Source organism: Bufo bufo, chromosome 3 (genome assembly GCF_905171765.1).
Source record: "Bufo bufo chromosome 3, aBufBuf1.1, whole genome shotgun sequence".
Classification (NCBI taxonomy): domain Eukaryota; kingdom Metazoa; phylum Chordata; class Amphibia; order Anura; family Bufonidae; genus Bufo; species Bufo bufo.
The window spans coordinates 235,338,286-235,360,750 of NC_053391.1; the positions used below are offsets into that span (position 1 = coordinate 235,338,286).

Genomic DNA, 22,465 nt, shown 5'->3' on the forward strand with positions numbered 1-22,465 from the left:
ATGGCTTCCCAGATCATCACACTAGCAGTTGCAGTAGTTTGTCGCTCCAAAGCAAAGGGAAGATTGAAGTGCTCCCCACAAGGCCTCTCCATACTTCAACCCACCCGATATCAGTTCCCAAACAGAACCTGGATTTGTAGTTAAAGACGATACAGCTCCAGTTCGTAGCAGTCCAGGTTTCTCATTCACGACACCACTGCAAACAAAGGAAGCAGTGACTGTCAATGGTGAGACATGTAATGGGTGCTGTGACACCAAATTTCATTCTGCCAACAAGAGAAGATGCCACCTGTTTCTGGATGGTGGAAAATCAAACTGTGGCTGCTGCTCGTGCTTGTCAGCAGGTCAAACCATCCTGCCTACTGGTGGTCAGCTTTTTCGTTGTGTGTGCGTGCCATCTCGTAACCACTACTCCCAAACCTCCTAACAGCCATATTAGAATGTCCTAGATGGTGGACATTTCATTGAAACAACCATTCTGCTTTTTTCAGTCCAGTGATCCACCCCTCTGAGTCTGTCAACTGGGCAAAATTTCTTTCATTGTGTGGTAGAGAAATGTCTAGCTGTCAAAGACATCTCACCATGAGGTACACTAACCAAAAGTAACCTCTGAGAGGCTTTTTAATAGAGGGGCAAGCACTTTTATGCTCTCTTGTGGAAGGACCCAGTGTCGAATCAGACCATACATGTAAGCATTTACATATCTGCTGGAGACATAACTGCATGTCAAGTTTTTCAGCAAGCTGATATTTCTGAGTGCATTTGGTGAGTGGCTTATTATGCTTTGGCCAAAATGTACACCAATGCCTCATTCGGCATCCAACATGGAGGCAGGGCAGAGTGCTGGTTGCAGAGTGCTATTGCATTTGTGTTTTTGCGTTTGTATGTGTATTTCGCCATAGCGATGTGCACCTGCATACAGGGTTGTGCTGACTGAACCCCCCACATTTTTTCTTTGTAGTATATATTGGAGGCGTGGCGATCTCCATGCAGTCATGCACACCTGACCAGTTAGTCTGCCCTGGAGGCTGGTTTTAAAGTCAGTATAAAACTGAGTCTGCTTTTACAGCACCTACCAGTAGCCATTTGGCTCCAGGAGAAGTATATAGTGGGCTCAGCATGCATGTTGGTACTCGCATCCCTGAATCCGATGAAAGCTGTCACGGCACCGGACGGGGTTAAAAGCAGAGTGTGCCTGGCGTGCATGCTGTACCTGCGCTCCCTGGACTTTGTGTGGCTATCATGGCCCATAAACAGGTAGGAACTAGTGTTAGGGACCACTCATAGAGGCGACCTTGACGTGGTGAGTGGCTTATTACGCTTTGGCCAAAATGTACACCAATGCCTCATTTAACATCCAGCATAGAGGCAGGGCAGAGTGCTGGTTGCAGAGTGCTATTGCATTTGTATTTTGCGTTTGTATATGTATTTTGCCATAGCGATGTGCACCTGCATACAGGGTTGTGCTGATTGAATCCCCCACATTTTTTATTTATTTTTGTTGTCAATGAGTGTATGTACATTGTATTAATTATGTGTTTTATTCCAGTTCAAACGTGTGCTATACCTGAAAATGTGAAGAATGGGTGGTATAGTCCTGTAATAGAGAAATATGTTTACAATGAGGCTGTAACATATAACTGTCATGAAGGATTTCAACTTCTTGGTCAAGCTTTAATTACCTGCCGCAGTGATGGAAGATGGAATAATAATACACCAGAGTGCAGAGGTAAGGTAACTATTTAAATATATATGGGGTCATTTATCAAACTGCCTATAGCAACCAATCAGATTCTACCTTTCATTTTTTACAGCACCTTTGGAAAATTAAAGGTGAAATCTGATTGGTTGCTATAGGCAACTAAGCCAGTTCTACTTTACACCGGTTTGATAAATGACCCCAATAGACTTGGAAGTACAGCGCCAAGCCATATTCAGACTATGGCACAAGAATAAATTTGCTTTAAAAAAGCACTCTAAATTATAGCATGTAATCCCAGTCTGCTGCATCAAGATATTGTACTGTATTAGGAAAGGAATGTTTTTCAGATGCAATAAATAACAAGGGCTGCTAGTTGGCAGACATAACCTGATAGGTACAGCTGGATAGTCCAGACCCCAGACTAACAGGAGGGGAGGCAGCCTGCAGACAATATACAGGACCTGTCCCCTGCAACCCCCCCACACACACACACTGTAGATGTTTTTTTTTTTTTTTTACTATTTGCTTCCTGGCACACAGTTGTCTAAATATAATATTTATAATGTATCTAATGCTTGTCTATCTCACAAATATCTTTATCATCTGCATTTCTCCTGTCCTATCTATCTATCTATCTATCTATCTATCTATCTATCTATCTATCTCATATCTATCTCATATCTATCTCATATCTCATATCATTCGTTATTTACTTTTTTACTTGCATTTTAATATTTATTTTTTTCCTATTTCTTTCTATTCGTTATTTACTTTTTTACTTTGAATGCAGAGAACACATTATCTCCATGTCCCTGCTGTCTCTATATACAGAGCACTCGTAACAGTGACTATTTTTAGGTGTTTTCTGATTATTTAAGAGATTTAAGCAAGTCTCCTGGCAAACTTGCTAAGGGAAGCACACTAACCCTAAGTTCACACTTGCGCGTTTTACAGCGCGTTCGAACGCGCTGTAAAACGCATAACCGATGCAAACCAATGCTTCCCTATGGGACTGGTTCACATTTTCGCGTTTTACAGTGCGTTTGAACGCGCTGAAAAACGCCCGGCGCATAAACAAGTTCTTGAGCTTCTTTGGGGCGTTTTGTCGCGCGTTTGCGGCCATAGGACACTGCTGTCAATCACACAAACGCGCGTAATACGCGCGTTGACTATGGACAAAAACGCGCACAAAAAACGCGCGTTAAACGTGCATATCAAATACGCTCAGGTCTGAACCCAGTGTTAGGGCTCATGCACACAAACATGTGGCAGCCGTTCCGTGCACTAAGGAATTGCAATTCCAGACCCAGTCATTGAATGGGTCCGTGATCTGTCCACACCGCAAAAAAATAGAACTTGTTAAAAAAAAAAAAAAATTGTGGTGCGAAGGCACGGAGAGAAACCCCACAGAAGTGCTCAGTAGTGCTTCCATGGGGTTCCGTGCCTCCGTTCCACACTGCTCCTTCTGGATTGCGGACTCATTCAAGTGAATAGGTCCGCATCCGTGATATGGTGAGCACACGGTTGGTGCCCATATATTGCAGACGAGCAACGGCTGTCTGCACAAGCCCTCAGGTTGAGTTCACACTTCAAGGGAGTCTGTCACCTTTTTTCACCAATATAACTAAGAGCACTGCCCCATAGAAGATTGCAGCATACCGGTGTGCACTGTGTCTGTATTCCATGTCCAGGAAAAGCACCTTTAGGGTCCATTCACACATCCGTGTGTGTTTTGCGGATCCGCAAAACACGGACAGCGGCAATGTGCGTCCGCATTTTGTGGACCGCACATTGCCGGCACTAAGAGAATATGCCTATTCTTGTCCGCTATTGCGGACAAGAATAGGACATGTTCTATTTTTTTCAGGATCGGAATTGCGGGTCCGCAATTCCGATCGGGGGCGCACATCGTGCGGACCCATAGAAATGTATGGGTCCGCAATTCCGTTCCACAAAATGCGGAATGGAATTGCGGATGTGTGAATGGACCCTTATTCTGCTGGAAAACAGCTCCCAAGTGCCCTGAAAGTGAAAGTAAAATCATCTTTCACTCCTGACTCAATTTCTAATGGCTATATCTTCTGATATAGTGGATATAATGTTCTGGTATCGTTTGAAAGGTTGGAATGCCAGCTTTCCAACAAGGTCAGGCCTATATTTCTCGTGGCTACCAATCCTAAGATATGAGCAGCTAAAGCAGCCCTCCCCTCTTCAGTTTGGTTTGCTTTGGGCACTTAAGAGCTCTTTTCCAACAGAATAAGGCCTCATGCACACGACCGTTGTTTTGGTCCGCATCCGAGCCGCAGTTTTTGCGGCTTGGATGCGGACCCATTCACTCCGTGTGCTGTCCGCATTCGTTGCTCTGTTCCGTGGTCCGCAAAAAAATATAACATGTCCTATCCTTGTCCGCAAAACGGACAAGAATAGGCAGTTATATCAATGGCTGTCCGTGCCGTTCTGCAAATTGCGGAACACACACGGACGCCATCTGTGTTTTGCGGATCCGCAATTTGCGGACCGCAAAACACACAACGGTTGTGTGCATGTAACCTAAGGCTACATGCACACGACCGTGCCATTTTTTGCGGTCCGCTAATCGGCAAAAAAACGGAAGCCGCCCGTGTGCCTTCCAAATTTGCGGAATGGAACGGGCGGACCATTGTAGACATACCTATTCTTGTCCGCAAAACGGACAAGAATAGGACATGCTATTTTTTTTTTGCGGGGTCCTTGGAACGGAGCAACGGATGTGGACAGCACATGGAGTGCTGTCTGCATCTTTTGCGGCCCCATTGAAGTGAATGGGTCCGCATCCAAGCCGCAAAAACTGCGGCTCGGGTGCGGACCATAACTACAGTCGTGTGCATGAGGCCTAAGGGTCCATTCACACGTCTGCAATTTCGTTCCGCATTTTGCGGAACGGAATTGCGGACCCATTCATTTCTATGGGGCAGCACGAAAAATTGCACACAAGAATAGGCATATTCTATAGTGCTGGCGATGTGCGGTCTGCAAAATGCGGAACGCACATGGCCGCTGTCCGTGTTTTGCGCCTCCGTGGATCCGCAAAACACGTTACGGACGTGTGAATGGACCCTAAAAGTGTTTTTCCTGGACATGGAATAAAGACACAAGTGCATCAAGTGTATCTGCAATCTTCTGTGGGGCAGTGCTCTTAGTTATATTAGTGAAAAACAGGTGACAGACTCCCTTTCAGTTATTTCCATCAATTATTGTGAACCAAAACCAGGTGCAGGTCAAAAACACAGAACAGGAGGAAATCGTTCTGTTATACTGTACTGTATCGCTATGTGTAGGCTTCACTACTGGTTTGGGATCACAATAACTGATGGAAATAACTGACCAAATAACTAAAGTGTGAACTGGGCCTTATCTGCTTCCTGACACTGGCTCTCAGCTCCGGTGCTCTCCGACCTCTGCTCAGGTCCCTGGATTCCCTGGTCCCTGGGCCACTATTGGGCCCCTTTCACATGAGCGAGTTTACCGCATTTTTTTTTTTTCACGCATCAGTTCTGCGTTGTGTGAAAAAAGCAGCATGTTCTATATTCTGCGTTTTTCACGCAGCCCTGGCCCCATAGAAGTGAATGGGGCTTCAGTATAAAAAAATGCATCGCATCCACAAGCAAGTGCGGATGTAATGCGTTTTTCACTGATGGTTGCTAAAAGATGTTGTTTGGCCCCTTTCACACGAGCGAGTTTTCCGCGCGGATGCGTTGCGGGAGGTGAACGCACAGCATCCGCACGGAATCCTGACCCATTAATTTCTATGGGGCTGTTCACATGAGCGGTGATTTTCACGCATCACTTGTGCGTTGCGTGAAAATCGCAGCATGCTCCTCTTTGTGCGTTTTTCACGTAACGCAAGCCCCATAGAAATGAATGGGGTTGCGTGAAAATCTCAAGCATCCGCAAGCAAGTTGCTAGGTGACGATTGGGATGGGGACCCGATCATTATTATTTTCCCTTATAACATGGTTATAAGGGAAAATAATAGCATTCTGAATACACAATGCATAGTAAAACAGCGCTGGAGGGGTTAAAAAAAAAAAAAAATCATTTAACTCACCTTAGTCCACTTGTTCGCGATGCCGGCATCTCCTTCTGTCCCCTTTACCGAATAGGACCTGTGGTGAGCATTAACCCCTTAGGGACCGGGCTCATTTTCACCTTAAGGACCAGGCCATTTTTTGGAAATCTGACCAGTGTCACTTTAAGTGCTAATAACTTTAAAACGCTTTGACTTATCCAGGTCATTCTGAGATTGTGTTTTCGTCACATATTGTACTTCATGACACTGGTAAAATGAAGTCCAATTTTTTTTATTTTTTGCACAAAAAAATACCTTATTTACCAAAAATTTGGAAAAATTTACAAATTTCAAAGTTTCAGTTTCTCTTCTTCTGTAATACATAGCAATACCCCAAAAAATTGTGATGACTTTACATTCCCCATATGTCTACTTCATGCTTGAATTTTTTTGGGAATGATATTTTATTTTTTGGGGATGTTATAAGGCTTAGAAGTTTAGAAGCAAATCTTGAAATTTTTCAGAAATTTACAAAAACTAAATTTTTAGGGACCAGTTCAGGTCTGAAGTCACTTTGCGAGGCTTACATAATAGAAGCCACCCAAAAATGACCCCATCTAAGAAACTACGCCCCTCAAGGTATTCAAAACTGATTTTGCATACATTGTTAACCCTTTAGGTGTTGCACAAGAGTTATTGGCAAATGGGGAGGAAATTTGAGAATTTCATTTTTTTGTCTAATTTTTCATTTTAACCCATTTTTTCCACTAACAAAGCAAGGGTTAACAGCCAAACAAGACTGTATCTTTATTGCCCTGACTCTGCAGTTTACAGAAACACCCAATATGTGGCCGTAAACTACTGTACGGCCACACAGCGGGGCGTAGAGTGAAAGGTGCGCCGTTTGGTTTTTGGAAGGCTGATTTTTATGGACTGGTTTATTTACACCATGTCCCATTTGAAGCCCCCCTGATGCACCCCTAGAGGAGAAACTCCCTAAAAGTGACCCCATCTAAGAAACTACACCCCTCAAGGTATTCAAAACTGATTTTACAAACTTTGTTAACCCTTTAGGTGTTGCACAAGATTTAATGGAAAATAGAGACACAATTTCAAAATTTCACATTTTTGGCAGATTTTCCATTATAATATTTTTTTTCCAGTTACAAAGCAAGGGTTAACAGCTAAACAAAACTCATTATTTATGGCCCTCATTCTGTAGTTTACAGAAACACCCCATATGTGGTCGTAAACCGCTGTACGGGCACACGGCAGGGCGCAGAAGGAAAGGAATGCCATACGGTTTTTGGAAGGCAGGTTTTGCTGGACTGTTTTTTTTTTTACACCATGTCCCATTTGAAGCCCCCCTGATGCACCCCCAGAGTAGAAACTCCAAAAAAGTGACCCCATTTTAGAAACTAAGGGATAGGGTGGCAGTTTTGTTGGTACTAGTTTAGGGTACATGTGATTTTTGGTTGCTCTATATTACACTTTTTGTGCGGCAAGGTAACAAGAAATAGCTTTTTTGGCACGTTTTGTATACCCACGTTGGTATACCCACTAGAAGCCAAAGATCATTCAAGGGGAGGCGGGCGGGGGATCGCGATCCCGCCTGCCGCACCGCCCACCTCCCGCAACGCCCCCACCGCCTGCGACACCCCCCCCTGCACCACCCACCGGCATCAAATCGTGCAGGGGTGCAGGAAGGGGGTGAAAAATATTGATTTTAGGCACTCTAAAGTTTCTGATCCCCGCGGTCAGGGACCGCGGGGATCAGAAACTGCAAAATGCGCAGCAAACTGCAGGTCTGAATTGACCTGCGGTTTGCTGCGATCGCCGACACGGGGGGGGTCACATGACCCCCCCTGGCGTTGTGACAGGATGCCGGCTGAATGATTTCAGCCGGCATCCTGTTCAGATTAACCCCTGGGGCGCCAGAATGCCTATTTAAAGTTAGGACGTACCGGTACGTCCTGTGTCCTTAAGGACTCGGGAAATAGGGCGTAACGGTACGCCCTGTGTCCTTAAGGGGTTAATTATAGGTCAAGGACCTTTGATGACGTCACTCCGGTCATCACATGGTATGTCACATGATCTTTTACCATGGTGAATCACCATGGTAAAAGATCATGTGACGTACCATGTGATGACCGGAATGACGTCACCACAGGTCCTGTTGCTGCACAGAGATCAGATGAAGCCAGAAGGAGATGCCGGGCCGCGAACAAGTGGACTTAGGTGAGTTAATTTTTTTTTATTTTTTTTTAACCCCTCCCGCGATGTTTTACTATGCATTCTGTATTCAGAATGCTATTATTTTCCCTTATAACCATGTTATAAGGGAAAATAATACTATTTACAGAACACTGATCCCAAGCCCGAACTTCTGTGAAGAATTTTCCCGCAACGCCCATGTGAAAGAGGCCTTTGTAAACCTTCAGTTTTTTTTTTCACGGGCGTGAAAAACGCATCAAAACGCATTGCACCCGCGCGGAAAAAACTGAACTGCATGCAATCGCAGACAAAACTGACTGAACTTGCTTGCAAAATGGTGCGAGTTTCCCTGAACGCATCCGGACCTAATCCGTCATGCTCGTGTGAAAGAGGCAGCTGCTGTGGAGGTCTCTGTTAGGCCCCTTTCACACGAGTGAGTTTTCCGCGCGGGTGCAATGCGTGACGTTAACCCATAGCACCCGCACTGAATCTTGACCCATTCATTTGAATGGGTCTGTGTACATGAGCGTTGTTTTTCACGCATCAGTTCTGCGTTGCGTGAAAATCGCAGCATGTTCTATATTCTGCGTTTTTCATGCAGCCCTGGCCCCATAGAAGTGAATGGGGCTGTGTGAAAAACGCATTGCATCCACAAGCAAGTGCGGGTGCGATGCGTTTTTCACTGATGGTTGCTAAGAGATGTTTGTAAACCTTCAGTTTTTTATCACGCACGTGAAAAACGCATCAAAACGCATTGCACCCGCGCGGAAAGAACTGAACGCAATCGCGGAAAGAACTGACTTGCAAAATAGTGCAAGTTTCACTGAACGCATCCGGACCTAATCCGTCACGCTCGTGTGAAAGAGGCCTTAGGCCTCTTTCACACGGGCGTGGTGGGAAAATGTACGGGTGCGTTACGGGAACACCCGCGATTTTTCTGCGCGAGTACAAAACATTGTAATGCGTTTTGCACTCGCGTGAGAAAAATCGCGCATGTTTGGTACCCAAACCCGAACTTCTTCACAGAAGTTCGGGCTTGGGATCGGTGTTCTGTAGATTGTATTATTTTCCCTTATAACATGGTTATAAGGGAAAATAATAGCATTCTGAAAACAGAATGCATAGTAAAACAGCGCTGGAGGGGTTAAAAAATAAATAAATAATAATTTAACTCACCTTAGGGCTCTTTCACACTTGCGTTGTTGGGTTCCGGCATAGAGTTCCGTCGTCGGGGCTCTATGCCGGAAAAATCCTGATCAGGATTATCCCAATGCATTCTGAATGGAGAGAAATCCGTTCAGGATGCATCAGGATGCCTTCAGTTCCGGAACGGAACGTTTTTTGGCTGGAGAAAATACCACAGCATGCTGCGCTTTTTGCTCCGGCCAAAAATCCTGAACACTTGCCGCAAGGCCGGATCCGGAATTAATGCCCATTGAAAGGCATTAATCCGGATCCGGCCTTAAGCTAAACGTCGTTTTGGCGCATTACCGGATCCGACGTTTAGCTTTTTCTGAATGGTTACCATGGCTGCCAGGACGCTAAAGTCCTGGTTGCCATGGTAAAGTGTAGTGGGGAGCGGGGGAGCAGTATACTTACCGTCCGTGCGGCTCCCGGGGCGCTTCAGAGTGATGTCAGGGCGCCCCACGCTCATGGATGACGTGTCGCATGGATCACGTCATCCATGCGCATGGGGCGCTCTGATGTCATTCTGGAGCGCCCCGGGAGCCGCACGGACTGTAAGTATACTGCTCCCCCGCTCCCCACTACTACTATGGCAGCCAGGACTTTAATAGCGTCCTGGGTGCCATAGTAACACTGAACGCATTTTGAAGACGGATCCGTCTTCAAATGCTTTCAGTTCACTTGCATTGTTACGGATCCGGCGGGCACCTCCGGCAAAACGCAAGTGTGAAAGAGCCCTTAGTCCACTTGATCGCGTAGCCGGCATCTCCTTCTGTCTCCTTTGTTGAATAGGACCTGTGGTGAGCAGGATCATGTGACGTACCATGTGATGACCGGAGTGACATCATCAAAGGTCCTGTTCCTGTAATTAATGCTCACCACAGGTCCTATTCAACAAAGGAGACAGAAGGAGATGCCGGGCTATGCGATCAAGTGGACTAAGGTGAGTGAAATTATTAATTTTTTTTAACCCCTCCAGCGCTGTTTTACTATGCATTCTGTATTCAGAATGCTATTATTTTCCCTTATAACCATGTTATAAGGGAAAATAATAATGATCGGGTCTCCATCCTGATCCTCTCCTAGCAGCCGTGCGTGAAAATCGCACCGCCTCCGCACTTGCTTGCGGATGCTTGCGATTTTCACGCAACCCCATTCACTTCTATGGGGCCTGCGTTGCGTGAAAAACGCAGAATATAGAGCATGCTGCGATTTTCACGCAACGCATAAGTGATGCGTGAAAATCACCGCTCATGTGAACAGCCCCATAGAAATGAATGGGTCGGTATTCAGTGCAGGTGCAATGCGTTCACCTCACGCATCGCATCCACGCGGAATACTCGCCCGTGTGAAAGGGGCCTTAGGCCTCTTTCAGACGGGCTTTGCAGGAAAATGTGCGGGTGCGTTGCGGGAACACGCACGATTTTTCCGCGCGAGTGCAAAACATTGTAATGCGTTTTGCACTCGCGTGAGAAAAATCATGCATGTTTGGTACCCAAACCCGAACTTCTTCACAGAAGTTCGGGCTTGGGATCGGGGTTGTGTAGATTGTATTATTTTCCCTTATAACATGGTTATAAGGGAAAATAATAGCATTCTGAATACAGAATGCATAGTAAAATAGCGCTGGAGGGGGTTAAAAAAAAATAATTATAATTTAACTCACCTTAATCGACTTGCTCGCGCTGCCGGCATCTCGTCTGTCTCCTTCTTTGCTGAACAGGACCTGTGGTGAGCATTCATTGCAGGAACAGGACCTGTGGTGACAGCACTCCGGTCATCACATGATCCATCACATGACCCATCACCATGGTAAAAGATCATGTGATGGATCATGTGATGACCGGAGAGTGACGTCACCACAGGTCCTGTTCCTGCAATGAATGCTCACCACAGGTCCTGTTCAGCGAAGGAGACAGACGAGATGCCGGCAGCACGAGCAAGTGGATTAAGGTGAGTTAAAGAAATATATATATTTTTTTTTTTAACCCCTCCAGCGCTATTTTACTATGCATTCTGTATTCAGAATGCTATTATTTTCCCTTATAACCATGTTATAAGGGAAAATAATAATGATCAGGTCTCCATCCCGATCGTCTCCTAGCAACCGTGCGTGAAAATCGCACCACATCTGCACATGCTTGCGATTTTCACGCAACTCCATTCACTTCTATGGGGCCTGCGTTGCGTGAAAAACGCAGAATATAGAGCATGCTGCGATTTTCACACAACGCACAAGTGATGCGTGAAAATCACCGCTCATGTGAACAGCCCCATAGAAATGAATGGGTCGGGATTCAGTGCGGGTGCAATGCGTTCAACGCACGCATCGCATCCGCGCGGAATACTCGCCCGTGTGAAAGGGGCCTTAAGGGGGCAGGGAACAGTGGAGGTCACAGATAAGGGAACTGTCCCCTATGGAGGTCAGTGTTAAGGGGCGGGGTGCTGTATAGGTCACTGTTAAGGGGGCGGGCCCCTGATTAGGTCAATGTCAAGGGAGTGGGGTGCTGTGAAACTCACTGTTAAAGTGGCGGGCTGCTGTGAAGGTCAAAGTTAAGGGGATGGGCTGCTGTGGAGGTCCCATTTTAAGGAGGCGGGGCACTGTGGGGGGGGGTCAGTGTTAAGGGGTGAGGGGCTGTGGAGTTTAATGTTAAGAGGGCAGGTACTGTAGAGGTCACTGTTATGGGGATACTGTCAATATCTAATATAAAAAGCTGAGTGTATATATGTGTGTGTGTGTGTGTGTGTGTGTGTGTGTGTGTATGTATGTATGTATGTATGTATGTATGTCCGCTAAAGGAATCCGCACCGTTGCATTTACAATCAAGAAATTTGGCACACAGGTACATTAGGTGTTCGGGAAGGTTTTAGACCGGGTCTCAGCTGTCGAGGACGTACTGTATCAGAGATATTTTCAAAGAAGGCATTAGCCAATAGAAGCCTGGTCACATGACCCTTATCAGCCAATAGACCTCGCAGGCCCTTAGTCTCCACATACACACAGTTTTACACCTGGTTTCCATAACAACCCAGCCATTTTTCTTCACTGCTGTGGGTCAGCTTTAAAGGGGCAGGGCACTGTGGTTGACACAATTAAGGGAGCAGAGTGCTGTGGAGGTCACAGTTAGGGAGGCAATAGACAAATGTAAAAATTTCCCCCAGGTCCTGCTAAGCCATGCCCTGTCCCAGTTAGGCCATGTCCACCAGGGCCGGACTGAGGATAAAAACCAGCCCTGGAAAAAGTTGCATACCAGCCCCACAGCATTGCGTCATTATTTACTTGTTTATAATAGGAGAAAGCATTCATTTTAAAACACGTGTGTAAACACGAATATGAACTTTGCCCCACAATACCTCTTTTGTAGAACCCCCATTGTTCATATTATCAGTGTTTTCCCAACCAGGATGCCTCCAACTGTTGCAAAACTACAACTCAGACTTGCTCAGACAGTGTTTTACCATGCCCTTTGATCCGCCCCTTTTTTGTTGGCCACCTATTTAATGATTGTTGAATGCAACATTTTACTTGACCAGCTATTTTAGATATTCTACGGCAGTCCTGTTACAATCCCCCCCAATGAGCTTTTTGACCAAATAATAAAAATATTTATAAAATCTGCAATGTAAAATCGATAATAAAGATCAACTACAAACATAAACATATTTCACATGAAAACTTAGTTACTTGGCTTGGCCCTTGGGGATCTCGGACACCACTTCAACACTTGGCCGGGGGCTCGGCGGAGCTGATGTTGTGCTTTATCCTAATGAGAAAGATTTCATAATAAATAAGGATTTGGAGAAGGGGCAGGGGGATAGCAGAGCAGGGAGAGGCTGGTGCTGCTACTAGGGGGTCATACCATGGGGGAGTAATAAAGCCCACCATAATGCCCCCCCAGTAGTAATAATTCTCCTTATAATGTGCAAAACATACCCCTTTGTAATGCCCCCAGTTGAGCTAATGTTCCCATAATGTGCCAATATAAAATACCCCTTCTCAGTGCCCCCGTAGATGACCCCCATAGTGCTCCTCCCCCTTCCCCATAGTACCCACCATAATGTGCCCCAGTATAAAATGCCCCTATACAGAGCCCCCCATATAAAATACCCCCTCTTTTTACCCTAAGTACATCCAAGCCACCCAATAATCTGCCAGTAATAAGTGCCCCAATAGATGCCCCCAATCATGTGCCAGTAAGATGTGCCCCCATAGATGCCCCAAATCATGTGCCAGTAGCCAGAGCCCCCCCACCATCATGTGCCAGTAGCCAGAGCCCCCCCATATCATGTGCCAGTAGCCAGAGTGCCACCCTTATCATGTGCCAGTAGCCCTCCCTTATCATGTGCCAGTAGTCCCCCATCATGTGCCAGTAGTCGTCCATATGTGCCAGTGGCCCCCCTTATGTGCCAGTAGTCCCCCCTTATCATGTGCCAGCCCAGTAGTCCCCCCTTATCATGTGCCAGTATTGTACCTATATTAAAAAAAAAAACACTTATACTTACCTCCAGCGATGCGATGCAGGCCTCTCCTGGCCTGTGTCCCTCTCTATACGGCTCAGGCGGCGCGATTACGTCATCGCGCCGCCTGCAACGGCCTCTGGTAGGCTGCCAGCACTAGGCCGGCAGCCTATCAGAGGAACAGGAGGGGACACACCTCTCCCTCCCCTGCCGCAGCATAGACATCTGTATCGCCGTCCTGAGGACGGCGATACAGATGACTATGGAGATGAGCGCTTCCACAATGGAAGCGCTCATCTCCTGCTGCTGTGCCCTGCCGTCAGCCGCCCCCACTTGTCACCAGGGCCGCGGCCTTGCAGCACTCAGGCCTGCCGGCCTAGCGGGAAATTTCCCGGTATCCTGGCAGGTCCGGCCCTGATGCCCACTACCACTCCACAGCCGACAGGGATTGAAAAAGTGAATGTAAAAACTTCTGTCAGCTGCAGGGATGGGCGGGAGGGTGACTTTCTCCCTGTAGCACATGCTCAAACAGCACAGTGCTGCTGTCTGAGAGTGAGCTGTTCAAAAGGACATCCCTGTGTCCCTCTATGCCCTGCACCGGACAGAGGACAGGGAGTCTGAGAGCCTTACTGTCCGGCCAAAAACCGGATCTCTGACTACCCTAGGGGCAGGCTGCTGTGGAGGTCACAGTTAAGAGGAGGGTCCACTATGGAGATCAGTGTTAAGGGACAGAGTGCTGTAGAAGCCACTGTTAAGGGGACGGGTGTTGTGGAAATCACTGTTAAGGAGATGGGGTACTGTGGAGGTCACTAATAAAGGGGTGGTCACTGTGAAGGTCACTGTTAAAGGGGCGGGATGCTGTGGAGGTCACTGTTGAGGGGGCAGGGAATGGTGGAGGTCACAGTTAAGGGGACGGTCCGCTATGGAGATCAGTGTTAAGGGGCAGGGTGCTGTAGAGGTCACTGTTAAGGGTGCAGGGTGTTGTGGAGGTCACATTTTAAGGGACTGAAGCTCTGGGAAGGTCACTGTTAAAGGGGAGAGCGCTGTGGATGTTACTGTTAAGGGGGCAGGCTGCTCTGTAGGTCACTATTAAAGGGGCGGGGTACTGTAGATGTCACTGTTATAGTGGATACTGTGGATATCTTTTAACGACACACACAAACATTAAATGAAATAGAAGAAATATACACGTGCAAAGCCGGGTCCTTCTGTTAATATATATATATATATATATATATATATTGTGGTGATGTGTGCAGTATAAGTGGGAGGGAGGTGTGTATATCCCACCCAGATAGCTCAGCTGGGTGAGATAACTGAAATCCAGAAAGCTGCAGTGGTTTCATCAAAGTGTAGTTTTCTGAGACAGTTTTGACTAGATGTTGTTCTGGGCTAGATTTCATGTGGACTGGGGGATAGGTTTGGTAGTGGGATCTGCCAGTCCACACCCTTCCACTACGTATATTGTCTTTTGCCGGAGGTGATCACAGGTGAGGTCTACTGCTGTAATCAAGAAGGGGTAAAACAACCCCCTGTGTATGACAGAGGGAGAAAAGGCTGAGGAAGCCTGAGAGTCTCTGTGTGATCACAGCCAGGAGGGCTGAGGGGCCACGAGGCTTTGTAAAGCCTAAAGTTTGGGGGGCCCAGCGACGCCTACGGAAAGAGGGTCACACGGTCAGAGTCGGGAGGACTTCTGGACCATCTCCCCCCAAGGTTGCTGGTGTGGTCACAGACTGGAGGCTGCTGGACTGTATATGGCCGTGGAAGACGGATCTAATCCCGTGTGTGAACGGCGCTCTATAGGTGAGGTAGAGACAACACGTGTATTAGGTAGAGCCCAGACTGGCGTGTGTTTATTTTCGATGTTTGTGTGTAATGGTGCTGAAGTGCTGAAATAAAGCACCTTTTGGACTTGAACCCCGTTGTCAGAGGAGAAGTTTGTGATTGCGACCCCCTGAGAGAGAGCGATCCCTTACAATATATATATTTCATATTATAATCTTCTGGGTCACTAATTAAATTTAAAGGATGTGCAAACTTGTCACAAAAATTTGGAAGGTTTACTTTAACCTCTTCCGGACACATGACGTACCGGTACGGCATGTTGTCCCTGTACTTAAGGACACATGATGTACTGGTAGGACATGTATAGTTCTGATCACCGCCGCCCGGCGGCGGTGATCGGAACTGGGTGATCGGAACCTTGAGTCAATGCCCAGGGGCATCGCGCTGCCGTCTGGTGACGAGCCTGTGAGATCCAGCCCCCTGGATCTCACAGGCAGGAAGCTGTATGAGTAATACACATAGTATTACTCATACAGCCAATGCATTCCAATACAGAAGTATTGGAATGCATTGTAAAGGGGATTAGACTCCCAAAAGTTGAAGTCCCAAAGTGGGACAAAAAATAAAGTGAAAAAAAAGTTTAAAAAAAAAGTTTTCCCCCCCAAAAATTAAACGTTTCAAGTAAAAGTAAACAAAATCGTCATTTTCCCCAACTAAAGTAAAAAAAAAATTGGTAAAATTTAGGGAAAAAAAAAAGTTGACATATTAGGTATCGCCGTGTCCGTATCGACCGGCTCTATAAACATATCACATGGCCTAACCCCTCAGATGAACACTGTATAAAAATAAAAACTGTGCTAAATAAACCAATAAACAGCAAGCGATCAAAAAGGCGTATTCCCACCAAAATAGTACCAATCTAACCGTCACCTCATCCCGCAAAAAATTAGCCCCTACCTAAGACAATCGCCCAAAAAATAAAAAAAACTATGGCTCAGAATATGGAGACACTAAAACATAATTTTTTTGGTTTTAAAAAAGCTGTTATTGTGTAAAACTTAAGTAAATTTAAAAAAGTATACATATTATGTATCGCCGCGTCCGCAATAACCGGCTCTATAAAAATATTACATGACCTAACTCCTCAAGTGAACACCGTAAAAAAATAAAAATTAAAACAGTGTGAAAAGTCATTTTTTGTCACCTAATCACAAAAAGTGTAATACAGTCGTGGCTAAAAGTTTTGAGAATGACAAAAATATTGGAAATTGGAAAAGTTGCTGCTTAAGTTTTTATAATAGCAATTTGCATATACTCCAGAATGTTATGAAGAGTGATCAGATGAATTGCATAGTTCTTCTTTGCCATGAAAATGAACTTAATCCCAAAAAAAACTTTCAACTACATTTCATTGCTGTCATTAAAGGACCTGCTGAGATAATTTCAGTAATCGTCTTGTTAACTCAGGTGAGAATGTTGACGAGCACAAGGCTGGAGATCATTATGTCAGGCTGATTGGGTTAAAATGGCAGACTTGACATGTTAAAAGGAGGGTGATGCTTGAAATCATTGTTCTTCCGTTGTTAACCATGGTGACCTGCAAAGAAACGCGTGAAGCCATCATTGTGTTGCATAAAAATGGCTTCACAGGCAAGGATATTGTGGCTATTAAGATTGCACCTCAATCAAAAATTTTTAGGATCATCAAGAACTTCAAGGAAAGAGGTTCAATTCTTGTTAAGAAGGCTTCAGGGCGTCCAAGAAAGTCCAGCAAGCGCCAGGATCGTCTCCTAAAGAGGATTCAGTGCCACCAGTGCAGAGCTTGCTCAGGAATGGCAGCAGGCAGGTGTGAGCGCATCTGCACGCACAGTGAGGCGAAGACTTTTGGAAGATGGCCTGGTGTCAAGAAGGCCAGCAAAGAAGCCACTTCTCTAAAAAAAAAAAAAAACCTCAGGGACAGATTGATCTTCTGCAGAAAGTATGGTGAATGGACTGCTGAGGACTGGGGCAAAGTCATATTCTCAGATGAAGCCTCTTTCCGATTGTTTGGGGCACCTGGAAAAAGGCTTGTCCGGAGAAGAAAAGGTGAGCGCTACCATCAGTCCTGTGTCATGCCAACAGTAAAGCATCCTGAGACCATTCATGTGTGGGGTTGCTTCTCATCCAAGGGAGTGGGCTCACTCACAATTTTGCCCAAAAACACAGCCATGAATAAAGAATGGTACCAAAACACCCTCCAACAGCAACTTCTTCCAACAATCCAACAACAGTTTGGTGAAGAACAATGCATTTTCCAGCACGATGGAGCACCGTGCCATAAGGCAAAAGTGATAACTAAGTGGCTCGGGGACCAAAACGTTGACATTTTGGGTCCATGGCCTGGAAACTCCCCAGATCTTAATCCCATTGAGAACTTGTGGTCAATCCTCAAGAGGCGGGTGGACAAACAAAAACCCACTAATTCTGACAAACTCCAAGAAGTGATTATGAAAGAATGGGTTGCTATCAGTCAGGAATTGGCCCAGAAGTTGATTGAGAGCATGCCCAGTCGAATTGCAGAGGTCCTGAAAAAGGAGGGCCAACACTGCAAATACTGACTCTTTGCATAAATGTCATGTAATTGTCGATAAAAGCCTTTGAAACGTATGAAGTGCGTGTAATTATATTTCACTACATCACAGAAACATCTGAAACAAAGATCTAAAAGCAGTTTAGCAGTAAACTTTGTGAAAACTAATATTTTTGTCATTCTCAAAACTTTTGGCCATGACTGTAGCAAGCGATCAAAAAGTCATATGCACCCCAAAATAGTGCCAATCAAACCGTCATCTCATACTACAAAAAATAAGACCCTATCTAAGATAATCGCCCAAAAAATGAAAAAACTATGGCGCTCAGAATATGGAGACACTAAAACATGATTTTTTTGGTTTCAAAAATGAAATCATTGTGTAAAACTTACATAAATAAAAAAAAGTATACATATCAGGTATCGCTGCGTCCATAATAACCTGCTTTATAAAAATATCACATGACCTAACCCCTCAGGTGAATACTGTAAAAAAAAAAAAAAAAAAACGTGTAAAAAAAGCCCTTTTTTTTTTTTGTCACCTTACATCACAAAAAGTGTAATAGCAAACGATCAAAGAGTCATACGCACCCCAAAATAGTGCCAATCAAACCATCATCTCATCCCGCAAAAATCATACCCTACCCAAGATAATCTCCCAAAACCTGAAAAAACTATGGCTCTCAGACTATGGAAACAGACTATATTCAAAAATGAAATCATTGTGTAAAACTTATATAAATAAAAACAAGTATACATATTAGGTATCACCGCGTCCGCGACAACCTGCTCTATAAAAATACCACATTATCTAACCTGTCAGATGAATGTTGTAAATAACAAAAAATAAAAACTGCAAAAACAGCTATATCTTGTTACCTTGCCTCACAAAAAGTGTAATATAGAGCAACCAAAAATCATATGTACCCTAAACTAGTACCAACAAAACTACCACCCTATTCCGTAGTTTCTAAAATGGGGTCACTTTTTGGAGTTTCTACTCTAGGGATGCATCAAGGGAGCTTCAAATGGGACATTGTGTCAAAAAACCAGTCCAGCAAAATCTGCCTTCCAAAAACCGCATGGCATTCCTTTCCTTCTGCGCCCTGCTGTGTGCCCGTACAGTTTTGTTTGGCTGTTAACCCTTGCTTTGTAACTGGAAAAAAATTATTAAAATGGAAAATCTGCCAAAAAAGTGAAATTTTGAAATTGTATCTCTATTTTCCATTAATTCTTGTGGAACACCTAAAGGGTTAACAAAGTTTGTAAAATCAGTTTGAATACCTTGAGGGGTGTAGTTTCTAGAATGGGGTAATTTTTGGGTGGTTTCTATTATGTAAGCTTCACAAAGTGACTTCAGACCTGAGTTGGTCCTTAAAAAGTTGGTTTTTGAAAATTTCTGAGAAATTTCAAGATTTGCTTCTAAACTTCTAAGCCTTGTAATGTCCCCCAAAAATAAAATGTCATTCCCAAAATGATCCTAACATGAAGTAGACATGTGGGGAATGTAAAGTAATAATTATTTTTGTAGGTATTACTATGTATTATAGAAGTAGAGAAATTGAAACTTGGAAATGTGCAAATGTTTCAAAATTTTTGGCAAATTTTGTATTTTTTTATAAATAAATAAAAATTATTTTTTTTTTACTCAATTTTACCAGTGTCATGAAGTACAATATGTGACGAAAAAACAATCTCAGAATGGCCTGGATAAGTCAAAGCGTTTTAAAGTTATCACCACATAAAGTGACACTGGTCAGATTTGCAAAAAATGGCCTGGTCCTTAAAGGGCTTCTGTCACCCCACTAAACTGTTGTTTTTTTTTTTTGGTTACTTATAATCCCTATACTGCGATTTATGCATACATACTGTAATTAATCATTTTGGTTCAGCAGATTCTGTTAAAAACGTACTTTTCAAATCTGCAAATTACCTTGCTACCAGCAAGTAGGGCGGCTACTTGCTGGTAGCAGCCGCATCCTCCTATCCTAAAGACGCCCCCTCCGCATGTTGATTGACAGGGCCAGCGGACGGGATCATTCTCTGCTGGTCCTGTTTGCATTCAAAATCTGGCGCCTGCGCCTTACCTGTCTTCAGTCGGCGCAGGCGCCCTGAGAGGAGGACGCTCGCTCGGCCTCTCCTTCCTCAATGCGCCTGCGCCGGGTGTAGATGTGATGTCACCGGCGCATTGAGGATGGAGCGGCCGAAGGAACGTCCGCCTCTCAGTGCGCCTGCGCCGACTGAATACCGTTACGGCGCAGGCGCGAGATCTTGATAGCAGACAGGACCAGCCAGAGGACGATCCCGTCCGCTGGCCCTGTCAATCAACATGCGGAGCGGGGCGTCTTTTGGATAGGAGGATGCGGCTGCTACCAGCAAGTAGCCGCCCTACTTGCTGGTAGCAAGGTAATTTGCATATTTTAAAAGTAAGTTTTTAACAGAATCTGCTGAACCAAAATGATTAATTACAGTATGTATGCATAAATCGCAGTATAGAGATTATAAGTAACCAAAAAAAATGTTTAGTGGGGTGACAGAAGCCCTTTAAAGGTGAAATATGGCCGTGTCCTTAAGGAGTTAAAGGCATTCTCTGGAATTACTATATGCTCATGTAGTTACTTTCCTCATGTACCATTACTTTTTTATTTTTCAATTTGGGTTTTCCTGACCTATTTTCACCATGTACAGAAATCACTCAGCTTTTTCTTCATTCTGTGTAGCATTTTCTGTTGCTGTATCCAATCAAACCCATGATGCACTTGTGCCACAGCTCCAGCACCGCCCCTAACAACGCCCTTATAGTTTATAGCCCCTCCCACCCACCTAGTTTCATAGCCACTTCCCGATCACTGTCCCTGTTTTGCCATGCCCCTGGACATAACATCACAGGAACTAAGAAAGATCTGCATAGCTATGGTCATGTGACCGAAACAGAAGCTAGGAGCAATAAGGAGATTGACGTAAACCAGAAAACTCTGTTAATGTCTGAACTCTGAAGCATACAACTATGGCTGTTGGTTGTAACTGCATGTCTTTAATTTTGTGGAGATAGAATTATTATACTATAAAGTTCAAGAATTTTACTCTGGTGCTGGACATCAGCTTTCTTCATGGACTGTAACGGGTCCTTGCACAGAGACCTATTTCCCAACTGCTGGCGTAAGTTTTGCGACATATTTAGCCGCATCCCTCTGCCTTACCTCATACCGATCACAGCACTTGTTGGGTTGAATGACAGAATTCGTCTGGATCGCCGTTCCCTGTCATTGCGGCCGGGTGCTTACTGTATCATACAGCCGGCACCCCCTGCGTATGGAGCAGGCTCACCGCAGCAGCCCGCTCAATACATTCCCTCAACCACCATGACATACGGGTATGTCATTGTGGTTAAAGGGGTTAAAGGACATTTATTAAGTGCAAAAACATCAAACCAGAAAATTGGCGTACCTCCGGTGATAATTTTGTGATGTACTCTTTTGTGTGGATGAGGCTACACATTAAATTTCCTATGTGTTTAATAAGAATGTTGACTTTGATCTTTTCAATAATCTGCTGTTTTGTCACCAGGCATTTGTAATGCTCCTCCCGACCTTCCTTATGCTCAAGTGCCATTCTCGTATCCGAACACGAAAACTTTCTTTGCTGGCACAACCGTTCAGTACACGTGTAAACCTGGATATTATCGGGATCACAGCTTCTCAAATTCTATAACTTGTTTGGGAAACTTCACATGGTCAAAAATATCTGAGTTCTGTAAAAGTAAGTAATGTGTAAATTATTCTTTCAATACAACATTAAATGTTATATTTTAAAAATCTCAATGTTAACCCCAACACACTGTATAAGGGGGGCAGAATTTTAAATACTAACTGATGGAACGAACACCTGTACACAGATTTTTAATGTAATTTATACTGTACTTTATACTGTATATTCAAGTGTCCAAATTTCTGCTGACTTGTAAATGAATCCATGCAATACCTTTACTTTATTATAACCAGTGTTGAGCAAATTGAAGTTAAAGAAGTGGAATTCGATACGAATTTCAGGAAATATTTGATTCGTCATGAATCCGAATTTCTTTGCTTTTCGTGGTAACGAATAAGATTTGCTCTAAAATGGTTGCTGCACATGTTACAAAGTAAAAGTAAGAAGCCAATCAGCAGATAGCCAGCACCTGTGATGTCACAGCCCTTTAAAATGCCTCATCCTGCCCAGTCTCCACCATTTTACTGTGAACTTAGTTCAGGGACAGACATGACAGGTGCTAGGGACAGTGATTAAAAAAGCCTTTATTTGTAAAAATTTTGTTAGAAGGAATTCAGGGACAGTATAGAGAGAGCATAGGGAGAGTGCAGGAACTAATTGAACAGTGTCCCCCTTGGTTAATAGATAAGCAATTCTTTTACACCTTGATGCACTAATTGGGATGAAAAGCTGCCTAATACTACTGCTATAGGTGTGTCCACACTGTGATTTTATAATTGGGGTGAAAAAAAGCACT

General features: G+C 44.6%; 1 protein-coding gene across 5 annotated transcripts in view; it reads left to right on the forward strand.

Moving 5' to 3' along the window:
• Positions 1-22,465, forward strand: part of LOC120995068 (C4b-binding protein alpha chain-like) — a 694,048-nt gene that overhangs the window by 122,808 nt on the left and 548,775 nt on the right. For 4 of the 5 annotated variants that reach the window (XM_040424045.1, XM_040424046.1, XM_040424048.1 and 1 more), the window contains 2 exons: positions 1,550-1,729; positions 21,529-21,720. In XM_040424045.1, coding sequence (XP_040279979.1) covers positions 1,550-1,729; positions 21,529-21,720 — 372 coding nt within the window. The remainder of the gene's footprint in view (positions 1-1,549; positions 1,730-21,528; positions 21,721-22,465) is intronic. The other variant, XM_040424047.1, reaches the window with a different exon arrangement.